The sequence below is a fragment of the Capricornis sumatraensis genome, chromosome 2 (genome assembly GCF_032405125.1).
Source record: "Capricornis sumatraensis isolate serow.1 chromosome 2, serow.2, whole genome shotgun sequence".
NCBI lineage: Eukaryota > Metazoa > Chordata > Mammalia > Artiodactyla > Bovidae > Capricornis > Capricornis sumatraensis.
This window is the reverse complement of record NC_091070.1, coordinates 200,395,307-200,417,030: the sequence shown is the minus strand read 5'-3', so window position 1 is coordinate 200,417,030 and position 21,724 is coordinate 200,395,307. Positions and strand designations below refer to the sequence as shown.

The following is a 21,724-nucleotide window of genomic DNA, read 5'->3' as shown; positions in this document are numbered from 1 at the left end:
CCTGTGAGAGAGGCCTAGATTGGAGAAGTATTGTGTGTATATAGATAATCCGCTCCCCTCCCCCCACCTCCCTAAAGACATCGGGTCCCAGGACTGGGGAGGGGAGGGGGTAGCAGATGGACTCCCTGAGAGAAACATCCTGTGCCCCTCTCCTGCTGGCACCCCCAAGCCCCATGCAGGGGAGAGGCGAGTGCCCTGCGGTACACAGCCTAAGACAAGCTTCTCCAGAAATAATACTGCTAAATTCTTTGCAGGGTTAATCAGGTCCGCGAGTACAGTCTGTAGCTGCTCTCCATCCTCTTTCCCGAAGTGGCTCGGGTTGGACAGCATCTTCCTTGAGTTGAGGGTCTTGGGTGCACCGGGCTGAGGCCAGGCCAGACGGGGGCGCCGAACGGCAGCTAGGCTCGAGCTTCCGAGGGCGCCCACGGGAAGCAGGTGCTCCTCCCTCTCCGCACCGCCCAGAGCCTTAGAACTTGGGGAGCCGTCCCAGCGGAACCGCGGCGCTTCGCCTTGACCGTTGCGCTCCACCTGTCTCCAGCCGGCTGCCGGGCAACAGCGCTTGGCCGAGCAGCTCTACCGTCCCTGCCTCCCCTCCGGCGCAGGCGGGCGCTGGATCCCGGGCTGATCCAGGCCGGGTTTTGCGGCGGAGTCCGAGATCGCTGATTTCTCATCGGTTGCCCGCGGCAGCGGTCGGCGGCGGGAGATCATGGTGCTGGGCGAACTGTGGGCCGCGCTCTCCAGCGTTTCCGGGGCCGCCCTGGCCTGCTGCTTCGTGGCGGCGGCCTTGGCCCTGCGCTGGTCCAGTCGCCGGACAGCGAGGGCCTCGGCGGTCCGAGCGCGACGGAGGCAGAAAGCGGCCCTGGACACCATGGACAAGGCGGCGCAGCGCTTCCGGCTCCAGGTGACAGCCGGGGTTGGAATCGGTGTGGAGTGGGAGGGCTCGGGGTGGCAGCAGCGCTTTGAGCCGCCCGGGCGCGCGGAGGGACGGGCGGCCGGCAGCTCAGGTGTGTGGGCAGCGCAGGTTTGTAACTTTCTGACACCCCTCTCGCCATCATGCATTCCGTACTCTTTTCTGAGCCAGGTGGGGCCTAGGGGAGGAATGGAAACGAAAGGGACAGGGCAGGTCGTCGAAGGCTGTCGCCTCACTGGGTCCAAGAGGAGCTTTGCTGTGTGCCAGATAATCTCAAGAACATGGACTTACTAGGAGGCTTAAACTGCAAGATGAGAACCAATAGGATGCTTGGGTTTAGGACTTTGGAATCATAAAGTAATTGATGGTCAAGGGATTTCTGAGAGCTTACAGTTCAGATTCATTGAGGATGCTCAGAGGGAGCTGGGGAGGGACTTGCGCAAGTCCCCAGGGAGTTACCAGCTGAGGTGGACTCCTGCCACCTGGCTGTGGAGTCGGATGGGTTATAAGTTCCTTTCATGGATAGGTTTAGTTCCAGCCCTTCCCTGGGTGACCTGTCAGTAAGCTTCTTTCCCTCTGGATCAGCTCAGTGTGTGTATGGGAGTGAGGGAAGCGGCCTGGAAGAAGAGGCTTTCCTCTAGGTGTATGACACACTGGACTCAGTTCCAAGTCAAAATACCAAGCTCAGTTCCTATGTGCTTCGAGAGAGACGACTTGCCCCAACGGGTGTTGGATGGAATCTGGGTGGGACAAGATGAGGCAGGAGCTAGAACTAGAACCTAGATGCCTGGTGGAACCATCCAGCCTCATTCCAATGGAGAGGAGCAGGAAGAAAGATTAGGAAGGGAGACCCGGGCCTTGGATGCCAGGCCCTGGCTGTGGCCTTGATTGCTTTGCGGTTTTAGCTGGATATACTGTATGAATTTACACGATAACATTCCTGGACCAGGAAAATGTCTTATTTATTTATTGAAATAAGAACATATCTGGTTCTAGCCTTTACTCATTGACATGGCACACAATCAGTGAAAGTACACAATCATTTCATTTTTAGGTACTCAATCCAAACTGGCCACTTTCCCTACCTACTTGAGCAAAGCTTCATCACTGTCTGATCCTTCTTCTCTGGCAGAGCTCCCTGGTGCCCTGCTCAGGGATCTTTGCAGTGATGCCAGGCCAGCCTAGAGAACCTCGGCAGCTCCGGAGACTCTAAGTTCTGTGCAGCTAGCTAGCTGAGTTCTGCCGGCTCCAAGGAATGTGGGGGGGCAGCTGCAGGAATCTGCCCAGTTTCTGCCTACATAACTCTCCTTTTGGTTGCAAGGAACCCACCAGCTGGCAGGGGTGTGGGGTAGTAGAAGGGTGAGTTTTCCCTCACTTCAGCTCCAATCATCAGCACCTGGATCCAAGCATCCAGTTTCCTTCTGGAGCAACAGCCTTTCTTTATTTTTAAGAACTGGAAAAAAGAAAAAAAGGCTGTCTGAGGAGGCCTTACTGATAGCTGTGAAAAGAAAGGAAGCGATAAGGAAAGATATAAGCATCTGAATACAGAGTTCCAAAGACTAGCAAGGAGAGATAAGAAAGCCTTCCTCAGTGATCAATGCAAAGAAATAGAGGAAAAGAACAGAATGGGAAAGACTAGAGATCTCTTCAAGAAACTTAGAGATACCAAGGGAACATTTCATGCAAAGATGGGCTTGATAAAGGACAGAAATGGTATGGACCTAACAGAAGCAGAAGATATTAAGAAGAGGCGGCAAGAATACACAGAAGAACTGTACAAAAGAGATCTTCATGACCCAAACAATCACGATGGTGTGATCACTCACATAGAGCCAGACATCCTGGAATGTGAAGTCAAGTGGGCCTTAGAAAGCATCACTATGAACAAAGCTACTGGAGGTGATGGAATTCCAGTTGAGCTATTTCAAATCCTGAAAGATGATGCTGTGAAAGTGCTGCACTCAATATGCCAGCAAATTTGGAAAACTCAGCAGTGTTCACAGGACTGGAAAAGGTCAGTTTTCATTCCAATCCCAAAGAAAGGCAATGCCCAAAAATGCTCAAACTACCGCACAATTGCACTCATCTCACATGCTAGTAAAGTAATGCTTACAATTCTCCAAGCCAGGCTTCAGGAATACGTGAACCATGAACTTCCAGATGTTCAAGTTGGTTTTAGAAAAGACAGAGGAACCAGAGATCAAATTGCCAACATCCGCTGGATCATGGAAAAAGGAAGAGAATTCCAGAAAAACATCTATTTCTGCTTTATTGACTATGCCAGAGCCTTTGACTGTATGGATCACAATAAACTGTAGAAAATTCTGAAAGAGATGGGAATACCAGACCAGCTGACCTGCCTCTTGAGAAATCTGTACGCAGGTCAGGAAGCAACAGTTAGAACTGGACTGGTTCCAAATAGGAAAAGGAGTACGTCAAGGCTATATATTGTCACCCTGCTTATTTAATTTCTATGCAGAGTACATCATGAGAAATGCTGGGCTGGAGGAAGTACAAGCCGGAATCAAGATTGCCAGGAGAAATATCAATAACCTCAGATATGCAGATGATACCACCCTTATGGCAGAAAATGAAGAACTAAAGAGCCTCTTGATGAAAGTGAAAAAGGAGAGTGAAAAAGCTGGCTTAAAACTCAACATTCAGAAAACTAAGATCATGGCATCCGGTCCTATCACTTCATGGCAATTAGATGGGGAAACAGCGGAAACAGTGGCTGACTTTATTTTTCTGGGCTCCAAAATCACTGCAGATGGTGACTGCAGCCATGAAATTAAAAGATGCTTACTCCTTGGAAGGAAAGTTATGACCAACCTAGACAGCATATTAAAAAGCAGAGACATTACTTTGCCAACAAAAGTCCATCTAGTCAAGGCTATGGTTTTTCCAGTGGTCATGTATGGATGTGAGAGTTGGACTATAAAGAAAGCTGACCACCAAAGAATTGATGCTTTTGAACTGTGGTGTTGGAGAAGACTCTTGAGAGTCCCTTGAACTGCAAGAAGATCCAACCAGTCCATCCTAAAGGAGGTCAGTCTTGGGTGTTCATTGGAAGGACTGATGTTGAAGCTGAAACTCCAATACTTTGGCCACCTGATGTGAAGAGCTGACTCATTGGAAAAGACCCTGATGCTGGGAAAGATTGAGGGCAGGAGGAGAAGGGGACAGAGGATGAGATGGCTGGATGGCATCACTGACTCGATGGACATGGGTTTGGGTGGACTCCAGGAGTTGGTGATGGACAGGGAGGCCTGGCGTGCTGCGGTTCATGGGATCGCAAAGAGTCAGACATGACTAAGTGACTGAACTGAACTGAACTGAACTTCCATGGTAGATTTCCTAAAAGAAATCAATCCTGAATATTCATTGGAAGGACTGATGCCAGCTCCAGTACTTTGGCCACCTCATGCGAAGAGCTGACTCATTGGAAAAGACCTGATGCTGGGAAAGATTGAAGGCAAAAGGAGAATGGGGTGGGGATCAGAGGAAGAGATGGTTAGATAGCATCAGGGACTCAATGGATATGAATTTAAGCAAACTCCAGGAGATAGTGAGGGACACAGGAACCTGGCATGCTGCAGTCTATGAGGTTGCAAGAAGCAGGACATGACTTAGTGACTGAACAACAACACAACAGTAACTTCCAGGGCAGGTTTTGGCCTTGAAATACCAAAAGCTGTTTAAACACCCTCTGTGGGTCAAAGCCTGACCTCAGAACACCAAAGCTTGGCTCTTCCAGATGAGTACATAGGGAAATTCCCTTTTGGTTTTCTGATGACTGGCAGAAGAAAGAACTAGTTCAGCTGTCTTGTTTTGAGCAGTCAGCACAGGGGTTGAGGTCTTGAAGACAATAGCTTTGGGATCAGTAAGAGGTGAACAGTTTGTGTACTTAGTTACTCAGTCATGTCCAGCTCTTTTTTGACCCATGGTCTGTATACCCACCAGAATCCCCTGTCCGTGGATTCTCCAGCCAAGAACACTGGAGTGGGTTACCATTTCCTCTTCCAGGGCATCTTCCCAACCCAGGGATCGAACCCTGCGTCTCCTGCACTGCAGGCAGATTCTTAACTCACTGAGCCATTGGGGAAGGTGGGCGGTTTAGCTGAGCTCACACATAACCTTAGGGAGAAGCCCCTCCTCCATCCCACCCCTAAGGCTCTTTCTGCTTGGTGATGGAGCTGCTGGGGGTTTTGAGGCTGTTTCAACAGTCTTTCTTCCGGGCTTTCTCAGCCCAGCCCCACACTGAGAAGGGGGCCTTGAGGTCAGGAGGGTCCTGGGTGAATACAGCAGCCTGTGGTACAGCTCCTGCCTGATAGACTGCAGAGAAGTGAGTTGGGACCCAGATACATCCTGTGTCCCAAGGTGCTGCTGGAGGAGGGGAGGTCCCAAGCGCCTCCTGAACATCACAAAATGGTTCATCTCTTTTGGGACTCTAGAGCAACTTTAGAGTGGAGTATGCTTTTCATACGCCCTGTTGACCATGTGAGGCTTAATCTGTCACATGCGTTTGCCCATTTGCTTCCACCTTACTGCCTGAATGAGTTGTTTTATTTTTGATGGGTTGTCGTTGCTGCGCGGGCTTTTCTCTAGCTGTGTGAGCTGGGGCTACTCCCTGCTTTTGGCATGCGGGCTTCTCATTGATGTGCCTTCTCTTGTTGACGAACATGAGCTTTAGGGCGCGTGGACTTCTATAGTTATGGTTCTTGGGCTCTAGAGTGCAGGCTCAGTAGTTGTGGCACATGGGCTTAGCTGCTACACGGTGTGTGGGGTCTTCCTGGACCAGGGATTGAACCCTTATCTCCTGCATGGGCAGGTGGATTCTTTACCACTGAGCCACCCGGGAAGCCCCCTAAGTAAGTTTTAATGTCCTTTCTAGACTGAAGTGAGGGACTTCCATTGATAGACTGTGACGACTGGGAGAGCCATCCCACTTGCCCACACCTCGGCACCTCTGCACCTCTGGTTTTAACCTGAATGCCCTTCCTGCACAGACCTTACAAGCCCCTTTGTCAAAATCCCACTGGATTACAAATGCCTCTCCCTTCAACTGGATCTGACCTGTAGTTCCACCTCCTGGCATCTCCAAGACCAACTTGAAGCTGATTTCAAAACAAGTCAGTAAATGAATGAAAGAACAGTATGGTTTTTGTTTCAGTCAATGTCAGTGGTCACATGATTGAATGGAATGTATATCTTGAAATAGAACAGAAGTGATTAAAAAAAAATAACAACAATAAACCATAAAGTGAAATTGCTCAGTCATGTCCGACTCTTTGCAACCCCGTGGACTGTAACTTATCAGGATCATCTGTCCATGGGATTTTCCAGGCAATAGTACTGGAGTGGATTGCCATTTCCCTCTCCAGCGGATCTTCCCGACCCAGGGATCAAACCCAGGTCTCCCGCATTGTAGACAGACGCTTTACCGTCTGAGCCACCAGGGAACCATGAATGAAAAAAAAAAATTTGGAGGACCATCTAGGGTATCTGAAATTAGGACAGTAGGTGGTTCAGGAGAAAAACAGGTTGAGGAGGGGCAGTGATTCAGTGATAGCTGTAATATCCTATGCTTGGGAAAAAAGGCATACAGATGGCCACATGCTTGGTGAGATCTTATTTGTATGCTTCCCTGCATTCTCCATATAAATTTTGATTTCCTCCATATTCTTAGATTGGCCTCCTGGACATGCAGACTTACTCTAGTGTCTTGTGAAAGAGAAAATGTCTCAGCTGCCTGATAACTAGTTGAAGACTTAAAAATAGCTGTTAGCAACAGTGTCATCAACTGTCAACACAGAAGAGCAGAGAAAAGAATGAACATTTGTGCTGAGAATTGAGAGGAGCCCCCCAACAGCTTCTAGCTGAGATGCACAGGGCCTCTGTGGACACCCTGGGTGAGGTGGGGAATGGTGGTGATCAGGCTCCTGGTGGTCATTACCTCAGTGTGGTGGGCTTTCTGGTGATTTTTACTTTCTTCCACAAACTGGTAGGCCGTTTTTCGTTTTTTACAATGAGCACATATTTATATAATCAGAAAAAAATCTTGCTATTTTCATTGTGAGTGGAGAAATGCAAGGCATAGAACTGTGTATATAGTATGATCCTTCTGTCCAAAAATAGAATATATATAAACAACTATATACATTGTGGGTTCTTCACAAACATTTTTTTTCTCCCTTTGAGGGTTCATCAGAAACTTAACTATGGTTTCCTTTTCAGAAGAGGGACTTGTCAGGGTGGTCCTAGAGGTGGGGGGAGTGTTTCCTTTCCATTTTGCATATCTTAAAAAAAAAGTCATCAGGGGTTGTCTGGGCTTCCCTGATGGCTCAGATTGTAAAGAATCTTCCTGCAGTGCAGAGACCTGGATTCAATCCCTGGGTCGGGAAGATCCCCTAGAGAAGGGCATGACTACCCACCCTAGTATTCTTGCCTGAAGAATCCCATGGACAGAGGAGCCTGGCGGGCTACAGTCCATGGGGTCACAGTCAGACATGACTGAAGTGATTTAGCACACAGGGGTTATCTAATATGTTGGGGGTAGATCATGGATCCATTTTTTTTTCTCCTTGTAGCTCCTTGTATCATTAAAAAAAGAAAACAAAAAAGAATCCCAAGTAAGTGTTGTATCCCTTTAACAAATTTGGGGAAGCGGTAGCATATTCCTGATATTGAGGCTGGATTTCAAAGGCTCTGTGGTGGGTGTGTGCAATGGGTGTTCAGCTTTGGGCGTGAGGTGGGAGTGAGTGGGCTGTGTCACACTGAGGGGGCACAGGGGGTTCTGACAGGACCTCAGCTTAGAAACATCTCCTGGACCTTGTGGTGGGAGGCAACCTGAAGGGGACAGGCAAGGCGAGGTCATCATTGTGCTGTGTAGTCTGGTGACAAAGCTTGGGCAGAGAAGCCAGCTAGGTGGCCTCTGTGTGACCCAGTAGAGAAAGGGTCGGCAGTGGCAAGGGTCTCAGTAGAGGAGACAGAGAGGTGGCCATTTTCCAGAGCTACTTAGGGGCGTGGTGACCGATTAGATGTGGGTGGAAGCAGGGGGAGCTGAGGACAGATGGCAGCGTCCTTCCTTGTGTGAAGAGGAGCCGGTGGAAAGGAGATAAGAGGCAGCGAGCTCAGGGGAAGGACACAGGAACAGAGGGAACAAAGGGAATAGCCCAGTGAGCGGGTCTGAGCTGAGCTGGGTCAGGCGAAGGACGATTTGGAGGCTGAAGATGATCTAGAGGCCATGTGATAGGTGTAGGGCCTGGAGTGGAAGCCAAGAGGAGGCATGACTTCTCCCAGCATCAGAGAGGGAAGAGCAGGTGCCCAGGGGAACCTCCAGGAGCCTTTGCCTCTTCCTGTGTCTGGCTCCTTATCGTGCTTCAGGTCATAGCTGAAACAATGTCTCTACCTGCCCAGCGCATCTGAGTCAGTCCGCTGTTCTTTCTGTCACAGACTCTGTTTACTTCCCTTCTCACGCTTATTGTGATCTGCCATCATTTATTAACTTTCTTTTTTTATTTAAAAATTTATTTTATTTTAAAACCCTTGGCTCTGCTGGGTCTCCGTTGCGGCATGCCAGCTTTCTCTAATTGCTGTGTGCAGGCTTCTCTTGTTGTGGAGCATAGGCTCTAGAGGAGGGGTCCCCAGCCCCTACCAGCCGGTAGCAGTCCGTGGTGGGTTGGGAGCCAGCTGCACGGCAGGAGGTGAGCTCTGGGGCAGGTGACTGAAACTTCATGTGCTACTCCCCATTGCTCGCATTATTGATGAACACCCCCCCACCCCCATACCTCCTTCCCACCCCTCCTGCCTGTGAAAAAATTGTCTTCCTTGAAACCGGTCCCCAGTGCCAAAAAGGCTGGGGACTGCTAGTGCAGAGCATGCAGGCTCAGTAGTTGCCTGCAGCATGTGGGATCTTAGTTCCCCAACCAGGGATAGAACCTACATCCCCTGCACTAGAAGGCGGATTCTTAACCACTGGACCACCAGGGATGTCCCTTGTGTTATTAAAATTTCTTTTCTTTTTCAAATTATTTTTCTCAATTACTTTGTTTTCTTGAAGGTAAGCTCTAGAGCAGGGACTTGTCTGTCTAGGCTGCCTCTAAATCCATAGCCCTAACATAGTGCTCGACACAGAGTGGGTGCTCAGAACGTGTGTGTTGACTGGCTGAACGAGTGGATGACAGAAGCAGCGTAGAGGAGGGAGGGAACCCTGGGAAAGGGGTATGCCTGTGCCCAGGAGGAGTCTGAAGTCAGCCCTGTGAATGCCTCCGTGAGACTCGGAGCAGAATGAAGAGTCCAGTGTTTGTTGTATTGGGCAACAAGGAAGTCCCTGGTGAGTTTGGCAAGAGCAGAGGAGGGTAGAGATGAGATGTGGTGGCTGAACTCAGATGCTCTCCTAATTAACCCAAAGGCCTTGAGGGGGAAGCCACGGGAGTCTGCAGGCAGGGGCTTTGATCCCAGGGACTCTGGAGTCCTCTGAGTCCTGGCAGTGGGCGTCGGACCAACGTCCCTCCTCCTTCGGAGAGCTCTTCCCTGACCACCCTCTCTACCTGTGTGCTGCCCACTCAGTACATCCATGTTATTTTCTTTGTTTCTGGCTATCTAAAATTCTTATTTGTTTACTTATAAATGACCCGTGTGTGTTTGTTGCTCAGTTGTGTCCAACTCTTTGTAACCCTATAGACTGTAGCCCCTCCAGGCTCTGTCCATGGGATTCTCCAAGCAAGAATACTGAGTGGGTTGCCATTTCCTTTTCCAGGGGATCTTCCTGACCCAGGGATTGAACCCAGGTCTCCTGCATTGCAGGCAGATTCTTTATCACTGAGCCACCAAATTATCTCCTCACTCCCAACTCTGCACCTTGTTGGGAGGTGACTTTCTTGTTCACTGCTGTATCCCCATGTCTAGCATGGTCCTTTGTACAGAGTAGATGCCTAATATATATGTTTATGGAATGAATGGAAAAAAACCTCTCTCTTTGATGTGGCTCTAGCTTCAACTCCAGCCACCTAGGACAGGGTTTTCTTCTTTCTGCCCTCTCCTGTCAAAGGGTTGAGTAGTTAGGTGCAGGTGGACAGCCAGTGGGCAGCTTGTGCTGAATGGGCAGAGAACTATAGTTTATCTGTAAGTCCTAATCAAGGCACTTCCCCTCTGTGAACATCAGTTTCTTTAAGCTGTGCAATGGGAATGGTGGTAACATTTAATCCAAACAGAGCACATCAACAAGGTGTGTGGCCACATTCAGCAACCACTGTGCTAAGCTGCTTCAGTCTTGTCCAACTCTCTGCAGTGCTATGGACTGTAGCCTGCCAGGCTCCTCTGTCCATGGGATTCCCCAGACAAGAATACCGGAGTGAGTTGCCATACCCTTCTCCAGAGACTCTTCCCCACCCAGGGGCTGAACCCTTGTCTCATATGTCTCCTGCATTGGCAGGTGGGTTCTTTACCACTATTGCCATCTGGGAATGATTTTCATAATGGTCTAATACTCAGCCTGGGCGTGGCCTCTCCCTGGGCCCCCCTTGAGTGAGCTTCTGGAAGAGATAGATCTGTACTGTCCACAGGTGGCAAGGGCCTGCCCAGGCTGGAGCACATTTGTGATGTCAGAGCCACAGGTGGGCATGTCTGTTATGGGCTGGCATGTGACAGTGAGCATGTGCTTGGTAGGTGTTGGGACTTGGGGGCATGGGCCATAGGTGTCTGCTGCAGGCACATGGGGCCTGGGGGGAGTAGGGGACTGATCCGAGGTGTCTCCCCAGAACCCTGACCTGGACTCGGAGGCGCTGCTGGCCCTGCCCCTGCCTCAACTGGTACAGAAGTTACACAGTGGGGACCTGTCTCCTGAGGCTGTGCTCTTCACCTACATGGGAAAGGTAAGGCCAGGGAGTGACCCCGCTCCTTCCTCCCCTCTCTGTGCAAGGCTGTGGGAAAACCTGGCTGGAGGGCCATGGTGGGGCCACAGTACCAAGTGCTGCTAGGGAGAGAGGGAGGGAGCCAGAGCTGTGTGTGTGTATGAGAGAGAGAGAGAGAGAGAGAGAGAGAGAGAGAGAGAGAAAGAAAGCTCTGTGTGTGTGCATGTGCTGGGGACACTGAGCATGTTGTCCTACCTAGAAACCTGGCTTTTAGCCCAGACTTCCCTCCCTATTCCGCCCCCACCCCATCAGGCACCGAGTCTGGTCTGTTCCCTCTTAGAGCTCCCTCTAGACCATCCTCTTGTCTCCTCCGTTACCCGGGTCTTCCACCAGTCTCCCTCCAGGACCAAGCACCAGTCTCAAGCACCAGTCTCCTGGCCAGCTGCCCTCTCAGCATTCCAGCGTTCTCTCTGGTCAAGGATTCCGGGGCTTGGGGCATCGGCAGCTCAGCTGCTGGAAGTTACCTGGCCCTCAGAGCCTGTTGTGCTCTGGGGTTCCCTTTACCTGAAAGGCTCTTCTCCCTCCTCTTGCCCTGCTCAGTGTAACAGGCCCCCCTGAGTCTCCAGGGCCCAGAGAGGAGTCACGTCTTCCAGGAAGCCTCCCATAACCCTCCTCCCCTCCCAGTCTGGATTAGGGTTTCCTCTTCAGTGTTCACTTACTAACAGCACATTTCTCATCACTGTAGGGCTTGCCTTGTCTTTCTCTTTCCCAAGGCACATATGTGGGCTTTTGGTGGACAGTCTTAGTTGTCTTTGTACCTTAGGGCCTAACACTATGTCTTTTATATGTTGATAGTAAGTGCTTAAGAAATGTGTTTGAAACGAAATGAAGGAATAAATTGTGTTTTATGAAAATGACTTGTATGTGATATGATCTCTTGGAAGAGAGTCCGTGGCAGTGACTGTGACCCCTAAGCAGGTGGCCATGAGTGCCAGAGATGTGAGAGTGGTGCGAGTGACTGCAGCTGAGAGGGGGACAGAGAGGGACTGTGGAGGAAGGACTGGACACCCCTGGGCTGGGTGCATTGAAAGGACACAGTCTCAGCAGATGGGTTTGCTTCTTTTGAATCCATGTCCCTGAAAAAGCTCCAGGCCTTCAGAGGGAGCTTCCACAGAGAGCATTCTGGCTACGGATTGGCCTCCTCTTTTCCTGCCCTGGGCAGCAGACAGATTTCACAGACCTGAGTTGGTAATAGGGCCACACTCATGTTCCTATCAGCTGGTATCAGTCAGCCATTCCTCAGATTCAGGTGTTCCTGGGGAGGGGTGGAGGTTTCACCTGGGCAGGTGAGGGCCAGGCCTGGGGCAGAGGAGAGTGCTGGGTGCCAGGAAGCAGAAGCCTGGGTCTAGCCCTGCTCTGCACCAACTCCTGGTGCAACTTAACACGGGGATCTAGCCTCACTGGGCACCGGTGTGGCTTGAAGGAGGATGTGGGTGGGGTGGCCAAGGGTCACCCTCCCCCTAGCTCGGCCTCTGCAGGGCATCTGAGGTCAGTATCCTCAGAAGTTCCTTTGAGTGTCCTGGTCCTCGGAGCACTCTATCTCTGTCTGTCTTGGAGGTGAAGGTCAGAGACAGCCTGAGTAAGCCTGGGCCGCATGTCCCAGTGAGGCCAGTACTGGGCCTACTTACCCTCTGTGCTCCTGGCTCTGGGTCATGTTCATGGTTACCCTGTCACTGGGTGTATATTTGAAAAGGCCAATCTTACACTATGTTGATTTTACCACAGTTGAAAAAACAAAAGAAGCCAGCCTCACTGTACTCTGTTGTGTGTCCATTTCTCCCTCCCCCAGGCCTGGGAAGTCAACAAAGGGACTAACTGTGTGACCACCTACCTGGCAGACTGTGAGACTCAGCTGTGCAAGGTCCCAAGGCAGGGCCTGCTCTATGGTGTCCCCGTGAGCCTCAAGGAGTGCTTCAGCTGTAAGGTGCGCCCTGCTCCACTGCCTGCCGGCCAGCTCTGGGCCCTGGGTCACCCTGGGCCCTCAGAGGAAGTCCTAGGCCCAAAGGCCTTGCGAGGGCACTGCAGGTGTGTCCTGCCTTGGCCTGAAGGGTGGTGGTGGGAGCAGACTCTGTGTGTTGAAGCCCCCTGGCTCATCACCCATGTCCCTCTCACCCTCCGTGCTTCCAGGGCCAGGACTCGACACTGGGCTTGAGCCTGAACCAGGGGGTGCCAGCGGAGGCTGACTGTGTGGTGGTGCAGGTGCTGAAGTTGCAGGGCGCCTTGCCCTTCGTGCACACCAATGTCCCCCAGTCCATGTTCAGGTTGGGTCCCAGGGCTGCAGGGCGGGGGGCAGGGGCACTGGTACCCGCATGACAGGGGCTGATCCCTTCCCGCTTCCTCCAGCTTTGACTGCAGTAACCCCCTCTTTGGCCCGACCATGAACCCATGGAATTCTTCCAAGAGCCCAGGTGGCTCCTCAGGGGGCGAGGGGGCCCTCATTGCCGCTGGGGGCTCCCCACTGGGCTTAGGCACCGACATTGGAGGCAGCATCCGCTTTCCCTCAGCCTTCTGTGGCATCTGCGGCCTCAAACCCACGGGGAACCGCCTCAGGTAGGATGTAGGTGGCGGGTGGAGGCAGCCTCTGAGTCCTGCTGTGTGACCTTGGCCTAGCTTCCCACCTCTCTGGGCTCCAGGCAGGGATTCCCAGACTGGGGTTTTGCTAGGAGGTAGTGTCAGAGCACCACCAGCCCCTGGTTCCTAGTTTCCAAAGTGGTGAGAGAGTTGGGGGCTGCTGACTGGATGTGGGGTTGGGCAAGGGGTGGCCATTTCCCATTTCCAACATCTTGTGTTTCTTATCCAGCAAGAGTGGCCTGAAGGGCTGTGTCTATGGACAGGTAGCAGGTGAGGCCTGTGGTTCCCAACGCGCCCTGGAGGAGGGGGGTCTGCACCTTTGCCCTGCCTCTCTCGGGGCAGTGTTGGGCCTCCAGGCCACTCTAGGTCTGGGTTCCTACCTCCTATCTGCTCACACTCCAGGGCTCCGGCCCAACCCTTTTTGGACCCAGCCCCGGAAGCGCTCGGGGCTGCGTGATCTCTCTCTCCTCCCCTCCCTGCCCCACAGTACAGCTGGCAGTCGGCCCTATGGCCCGGGATGTGGAGAGCCTGGCGCTATGCCTGCGAGCACTGCTGTGTGAGGACATGTTCCGCTTGGACCCCACCGTGCCCCCCTTGCCCTTCAGGGAGGAGGTGAGCAGGGGTGGGGGTGGGCATAGGGATGGATTTGGGGCTCACTGGTGCTCCTGAGCCCTTGCAGGCAGGCCTGGGAGGCCCTGTCTCTTGAAAACCAGCCCCCGGGGGTCTAAGGCCAGCACTAGCACCTCTGCCGGTGGTGGCACAGTGATAAAGAATCCGCCTGCCAGTGCAGGAGATGCAGGAGGCATGGGTTCAATCCCTGGGTCGGGAAGATTCCCTGGAGAAGGAAATGGCAACCCACTCCAGTATCCTTACCAGGATAATCCCGTGGACAGAGGAGTCTAGTGGGCTACAGTCATGGGGTTGCAGAGTCGAACACAAGAGTGACTGAGCACAGCAGCACCTCTGCAAACAGCCACCAGATGGTGCCCTTTCCTGCATTTGGAAATCCGGAGCCTTTCAAATTGGCTGGCTGGGAGTCAGAGCCCTGGGGCTGTCGCTGTGGAACAGGAGGGACCTTGAGGCTAAGAACAGCTTGAGGGAGAACTGAACTTGTCCCATGTTTGACAAGCCAGTAAACAGGATCCTTTCTTAGCAGCATTCATTTCTCCATCCCCAGCCTCCAGCAGAATGCTTGGCACAGAGGCTGAGTGAGTTAAGAACAGTTAAAAGCAGAGCAATCTCTCTCCCAGAGAAAGCTGGGATCTGTGGGCCGGGATCTGTCAGATACTGGCTCCCCCCAGATATCACCAAACAGCCTGTGGATCAGATAAGGCTGAGTGTATTACTGTCTGTGGTGAGGGAGGGCGCTGCCCACACAGAGCCTTAGTAGCATGGGGAAGGAGCACCAAGTTAGAATATTGACGTTAGTTTGTTGGTGGATATGCCAATGATAGCTCAGTTGGTAAAGAATCCACCGGCAATGCGGGAGACCGGGGTTCAATCCCTGTGTTGGGACGATCCCCTGGAGAAGGGAAAGGCTACCCACTCCAGTGTCCTGGCCTGGAGAATTCCATGGAGTATATAGTCTATGGGGTCGCCAAGAGTCGCACTCGACTGAGTCACTTTCACTTCATGTCAGTGTAGGGGGTTGGTTAGGACTGGGTCATAATGTAATTGGTTAGGACTGGTGGGTGCAGCGAGGTGAGGATTCTGAGGAGAGCAGTTCAAGGAGTCTTGGAAAGTAAACTGTTGTTAGCTGATCCTATTGAAGAGCTGACGGGTCTTTTAAGAATGACTAATAAAGTTATCTGTCCTTTACGAGCAACAGATTTCAGGAGTAGTCAAGCTAGAGAGTGCTATAGTGTGTGCTTAGCCACTCAATCGTGTCTGACTCTGCAGCCCCATGGGCTGTAGCCCTTGGGGCTTCTCCGTCCATGGGAATTCTCCAGGCAAGAATACTGGAGTGGGTTGCCATTCCCTCTTCCAGGAGGTATAGTAAAGCCATGTTTATGTAGACTGTGTAAGCTGTGTGATGTAAGTGCTGTTTCTCAGCGGTCTGGCATTACTCCCTACAGACCTCTTGCCTGGGAAGGGGTGAGGACCCCTGGGCAGCATGAGATCTGGGCTGGGGCGAGGGAGGGCAAGCTCCCACTCCTCAGTTGAGGAGATGTTCTAACTCTACCCAAGGGCCCCTTCCCAAGAGGGAGGAGAGGCAATGAGGCCCCTGTCCCAAGGTCTGGAACAATCTATTATGGGAGCCAGGACTTGCATCCTTGAAACAGGCTGTGGATGCCTGGGTTTCCACCCTGATGTTGCCACTCTACCCTGATGAGTGGCCTGGGGCAAGTCCCACCCCTGCTCAGGGCCTGTCTCTCTATCTAGACCTGAAGCCTGTGGAATCCTCCTTCTTGCTCTGTCCACCTGCAGAGTCACTGGGAAGGTGTTTTGTGAAGGGGTCAGACAAAGCAGGGGCTGGCCTCCCTGGCAGTCAGTTTTGGGGGGATCTAGGCAGCAGCCTCACAGCTTTGTCTGGGGCTGAGTAATGGCTCTGAGCTCTGGGAGCCCTGCTTCGGGCCACCGTCTCCTGACCTGACTCTGACTCGTGTGTGCTGCCCCCAGGTCTACAGGAGCTCTCAGCCCCTGCGTGTAGGGTATTATGAGACTGACAACTATACCATGCCCACGCCGGCCATGAAGCGGGCCCTGCTGGAGACCAAGCAGAGACTTGAGGTTGCTGGCCACACGGTATGCTAGGGGAGGGGGAACCCACAGGTCCTGGCATTGCCCCTCCTTCAGGGAAGCCTTCTAGGTACCCATGGCTGCCACCCATCCCTGGCACCCTTGCACCCTGATCTGAGATTGAGGTCGCAAATTGGCCCTGGGGGACCAGTAAAAAGGGGCTGGTCGGCAGTATTGGGGTGCATGCTTGATGGTGACCTCACCTCTGAGCTGGGATGTGGGAGCTGCATGGAGTGGCCCTTCCTCGTCAACCACAAACAGTGGTGCACAGCTGTCCAGGGGTTCTCAGGGCCCTGAGATGGCAGGCTTGGGGCCATTCACCTGAGACAGGCTTATATGTGGTTCTAGACTCCTCTCAGGATACGTATCTTATGGGGAGTTATCAGGGCCAACGAGGGTGCCTCTGTGGCTCCAGTGAGGGTGCCGTGAGGGCTGAGGGCTGCCTGGACAGTGTGTCTTAGGGGGTGGGGCCCAAGGGTTTGTAGGTCTGGGAACCTTACATGCCTCCATCTCTGCAGCTGGTTCCCTTCCTGCCGAGCAACATACCCCATGCTCTGGAGACCCTGGGCACGGGCGGACTGTTCAGTGATGGTGGAGCGACCTTCCTACAGAACTTGTGAGTGACTGGGTTTGGGGGTGGGTGGTGGGATCAGGACATGGGTAGATGCAGGGAGAGCAGGTGAGTGCTGTGTTCCTCCCTGGGACAGGCCATTGGGGAAGATGGAGGACAGGCCTCGGCAGAACCTGAAGAAGGCCTGGAGCTTTCTGGGCAGGGACCTTACCATCCCTCTGGCTTCAAGCTGAGCCTTAGCTGCCTTGTCAGGGAGACTTTGGAAAGGTGCCAGTGTGGGGAGAGGCAGGATTGAGCAGCCCTGGCCTGGCCCTGGGCTGAGTTGTGTAGGAAGTTGCTTATCTATTGGGGAAATCTGAGAAACAAGGGTGGAGTCAAGCAGGAGGGCAGGGGTGTAGACCTGCCGTTACTCCACACTCCTTGGATTTGTGCCACGTCTTCCGCCTTTGACCAGGATCTGTTTTCTTGTCTGAAAAGTCAGAAGGTTGGACTACACCAGCTTTACGGGGCTTTGCAGAGCTCATATTTGAGAAGCTGGTCCCACGGGGATGTTTTCAGTTCTAAAGGCTGATGAGGGCAGGGCAGGTCTGTGAAGATGCCTCCTGGGGGCATCTTCAGGACTTCTGCCAGTAGCCAAGTATGGTTTGGGAGGCTTCCCTGGTAACTTAGCTGGTAAAGAATCTGCCTGCAATGGAGGAGACCCTGGTTCGATTCCTGGGTCCGGAAGATCCACTGGAGAAGGGATACCCACTCCAGTATTCTTGGGCTTCTCTGGTGCTCAACTGGTAAAGAATCCACCTGCAGTGCAGGAGACCTGGGTTTGATCCCTGGGTTGAGAAAATCCCCTGGAGAACGGAACGGCTACCCACTCCACTATTCTGGCCTGGAGAATTCCATGGACTATTCCATGAGGTTGCAAAGAGTTGGACACGACTGAGCAACTTTCACTTCAGTGGAAAGGGCCACCCCTCAGTTTGGCCCTTGGGGTGAGGCTCCAGAGTCAGCTGCCTGAGACCTTTCCCTGAGATGGAGAGCAGAGATAGCCTCAGAGGCAAGGATTACTGTACCCACTCAGTATTACACCACTCGTGCCTCCAGGCTGGCATCAGCATCTGTGGGGGGATGCCCTCGGCAGTATCTTCAGGCCAGGGAGATGCTGTCCACAGTTCTTATTGCTCTGAGCTGAGTTTGCAATGGAGGGAGACAGGGAGCCCTGCCTTGGGGAGCTCCAGTGGGTATGGGTGGAGCCTAAGCATCCCAAAGGGTCTGCAGACATATGTCACATATTGGAAAGGAGAGGCTGGGATGAAGGGGCTGGAGGCTGTGGCTCGGAGTCTGGAGAGGAGGGAGGTAGAGTCACTGAGTGGAGGCTGGGGATGCCGCAGGTGGGGGTGAGCCAGGAGCCGCCTTGGGTGGACGCACCTGGACTGGACCCTTTGTCTCCCAGCAAAGGTGATTTCGTGGATCCCTGCTTGGGGGACCTGATCTCAGTTCTGAGGCTGCCCGGATGGCTTAAAGGACTGCTGGCTTTCATGATGAAGCCTCTGGTGAGGGCACAAGGAGTGGAAGGGTGGGCACCACTGGGCTCTTTCCCCCTTCCCTTAGCCTCCTCTTCTCAGCCCCCACCCTATCTCTTTTCCTCCCCTCATGCTCTTCAATCTTCAGCCAACCTGCTTGCTGAGAGGAGTGCTGACCTGGGGCCTGCGGGGAGGGACAGAGGGAGGAGGCCTAGGTGGCTTGGCCTGAAGATTATTGCTACACCTGGCCTAAAGTCTAGTCACTGACAGTGTCTGTTCTTTTGCAGCTCCCAAGGTTATCAGCCTTTCTCAACAATATGAAGTCTCGGTAAGAGTTTTTCCCACGCCCAGATGCCTGTACAGCTGTCCCCCAGACCTGGGTCCAAGTGCTTTCCAATGGGAAATGATGGGAGAAGTAGCTTTTGAGGCTGGAAGTGGTCTAAGCAGGGTGGCAACCTCTGTGGCCTTGGGCGGGGGGGGCAGTCTTAAAGATGTCTTGGCAAGATACAGGATTGGAGAGTAAAGACCTGAAGGAGAGCAAGGTTGGGAGAGGATGAAGAGGAGGAGATTGCCCTGCCTGGACGTGGGTGGAAAGGCCCAGAAAGGAGCTAGTGGGTGGCAAGGAGCGGGGGATATTGGGGACCCGTGAGAGGTGCTGGTCTTAGAGGCTGAACTGCACTGTGCCGGCTCCTGCCTGCCCCTTGGGGCCTCAAGCCAGAAAAGATGGGAGTAAACTGCCTGATTCTCGGGCCCTTACAACTTGTGGACTTGCCTTCTCTTTCATGTGCGTGTGCTAAGTCGCTTCAGTCGTGCCCAGCTCTTTGTGACTCAATGGACTGGAGCCCGCCAGGCTCCTCTGTCCAAGGGCTTCTCCAGGCAAGAATACTGGAGTGGGTTGCCATGCCCTCCTCCAGGGGATCTTCCCTACTGAGTGATTGAACCTGTGTCTCCTGTGGCTCCTACACTGCAGGTGGCTTCTTTACCGCTGAGCCACGGGGGAAGCCCATTCCTCTCTCACCACCAGGCATTGAGGACCTCGGGCAGCTCTGTGTCCTAAGAGTAGCTGAGGGTCTGGCCTAAGTCCCTCTTGGGGACTCCATGGGATATGAACTTAGGGATTAGAACTTCTGCCCTGCACTGCTTTCTTCTCAGAGTGCCCTGGAATTGAGAAGGGTCTGAGAAGGAAGGAAATCTGGGAGGTTTTGAGAGTAGGGGCCTGATGTTGCTAATCCCCATGGCTGTGGTCATCATGGTCAGTGACTCCACTCCCTCTGTCCAGGTCAGCCGGAAAGCTCTGGGAACTGCATCATGAGATTGAGGTGAGGCCAGAGCCCCTGGACTAGAGTAGGGCGGGTGGGGGTGGGGCCGGACAGGGCATATGCTTCGGGGTCTCTTGGACACTGGTCCCTCTGGTCCCCTGGAGTGGCCCATCATCCCCTGCTCCCACTCCCTGGATTGGGCCGTTTGGGGCCTGCTCTGTGACCCTCACTTGCCCAGAGGCCCATCCTAAGGGCCTGGGTCGGCCTGAGTGGGACTCCTGCCCTGGACACCTCTTTGCCACTCTGGTGCTGCCTGTAACCAACACTCTGTGGCCCCACCCTGGCAGGAAGAGTGGTCTCTGTGGTTCCGTGGAGCATCTGATGCCCCCTGAAAGCATTCCTGTCTGAGTATCCCGAGGTCCTCCATGCTATGTGGTTCAGTTCAGATCTGGGGCAGGCATGGGGCCAGTCACCCTGCCTCAGTGCCTGTACTGCAGAATCCATGTGATGGGTTTGGTCTGAGTGCTTCACTGGGCGTGTGGGTGTCCTCCGCAGGTATACCGGCACTCCGTGATGGCCCAGTGGAGAGCCCTGGAGCTGGATGTGCTGCTCACCCCCATGCTGGGCCCTGCTCTGGACCTGAATGGCCCAGGCAAGGCCACAGGTGAGGCTGGCAGCCCCATCACATACCTCTCACCTGTCTCTTCTTTTCTGAGTTCCGCCCTGTACCTGGCGGGGTTGCTGGGCAGTAGGAGGAGAGGAACCCTGGGGGAGGACTCCACCCCCGATACGCTCACAGTCTGGTTGGCTGGAGAGTTGGGAGTCAGGTGGTATGCCTTGGGAGGGAATGAGCTCCTCGTCCTCAGCGATACTCAAGTTGGAGATCTTGTTACAGGGTCTATGGTTTTGGGAGGTGGTATTTGAAGTCCAGGTGGGATTTAGGTAAACCAAGAAAACAGCAATGAAGCTGCAGTGGGGGAAGCACAGGGCAAGCGCTAGCGGGCTCTCCAGCCTGCCCTGAATCCAGGTTCCTGGGCCTTGTCCCTCTCACTCAAGTCTCAGCCCTAGGAGAGAACCCCTCCCTGCTGGTGGAGGCCAGTGCCATCTCTTAGGGTGGAAGATGGGGGCTCGGAGCGGACAGTCATCATGGAAGGTCGGCTGACCTGCTCCAGCCCCTTGTGCTGTGTCTCAGGGGCCGTCAGCTATACTCTGCTCTACAACTGCCTGGACTTCCCCGCGGGGGTGGTACCTGTCACCACGGTGACCGCCGAGGACGAGGCCCAGCTGCAGCTTTACAAGGGCTACTTTGGGGATATCTGGGACAAGATGCTGCGGAAGGCGAGTCTCTTCCCCTCGTCTCCCCCGCGGGACCCCTTCCTCTAGCGGAGAGGACAGTATAAGCAGGCACAGGCCTTGTCGGCCTTTCTTAACGCAGGACCCCTAGAGACTGTGGGCGGGCCCTGCTGTGCTGCCCCTCCTCCCCAGCTGGGTCACGTCCTAGGTCTGGGTGGGGCCCTGCCTTGAGACCTCAGGTCCTGATGCCTGTGTCCCCTGCAGGTTGTGAGGAAGAGCGTGGGGCTGCCTGTGGCTGTGCAGTGCGTGGCTCTGCCCTGGCAGGAAGAGCTGTGTCTGCGGTTCATGCGGGAGGTGGAGCAACTGATGAACCCGGACAAGCAGCTCTCCTGACTGCCGCCCACCCGGCCCCCGAGGACCCGAGACCCCCCTGGAGCTGCAGCCAGCCTGGTCAGGGCTGCGTTGCCGCCCCGCCAGGAAGTGTTCAGCCTGGGCTGAGGCTTCCGAGTCCCTCCTCTGTCGCCCCCTACAAGAAGCCCAGACCCACTGAATCTGAACCTCACTTCCTCTCCAGGTCCGCTCTCTGTCCTGACCACCCCCCTCACCGTGGCAGCCAGAGGGCATGACATGATGACTAACAGTCAAGAACTGGTGTCTGGTGTGTGTGTGCTTTCTGGCGGTCACTTAGGGGCCCAGGGGTTGGATACCCGCCCTTCTAGAACCCAACTTCAGCCATGTCCATCTCCTGCTCCCAAACCTCCTCTAGTTCCTGCCGCTCACAGCATGGACACAGGTTTTTCGGGGTGGCTCTTGCAGCCCCAGCTCTTCACCCTCACCCACTGTCTCCCGGTCCCCGCCTCCCAACCCTCAGACTAAGCCCTACCTTGTTCGACGTTGTCTTCTCTCTCTCCTCCCCCTGTGCTCCTTCCCTCTGCTGAGGAGGCCCTTTC

General features: G+C 53.7%; 1 protein-coding gene across 1 annotated transcript; it reads left to right on the top strand.

The window, feature by feature from the left end:
- The first annotated feature begins 511 nt into the window (after window positions 1–511).
- On the top strand, window positions 512–21,295 carry LOC138072854 (fatty-acid amide hydrolase 1). The gene is made up of 15 exons (XM_068964100.1): window positions 512–901; window positions 10,672–10,785; window positions 12,614–12,748; window positions 12,952–13,085; window positions 13,168–13,374; window positions 13,625–13,665; window positions 13,883–14,007; window positions 16,015–16,140; window positions 16,653–16,750; window positions 18,153–18,252; window positions 18,510–18,550; window positions 19,502–19,541; window positions 20,037–20,145; window positions 20,674–20,819; window positions 21,039–21,295. The coding sequence occupies exons 1-15, from the start codon at window positions 707–709 to the stop codon at window positions 21,165–21,167; spliced, it is 1,740 nt and encodes a 579-aa protein (XP_068820201.1). The 5' UTR covers window positions 512–706; the 3' UTR covers window positions 21,168–21,295.
- The last annotated feature ends 429 nt before the right edge of the window (window positions 21,296–21,724 follow it).

Bases quoted from the DNA above. Each gene is read 5' to 3' on its own strand.
- LOC138072854 (XM_068964100.1), top strand. From the start codon at position 707: ATGGTGCTGGGCGAACTGTGGGCCGCGCTCTCCAGCGTTTCCGGGGCC. The intron at 13,086-13,167 runs GTTGGGTCCCAG...CGCTTCCTCCAG, and splicing joins GTCCCCCAGTCCATGTTCAG to CTTTGACTGCAGTAACCCCC. The intron at 13,666-13,882 runs GTGAGGCCTGTG...CCTGCCCCACAG, and splicing joins TGTCTATGGACAGGTAGCAG to TACAGCTGGCAGTCGGCCCT.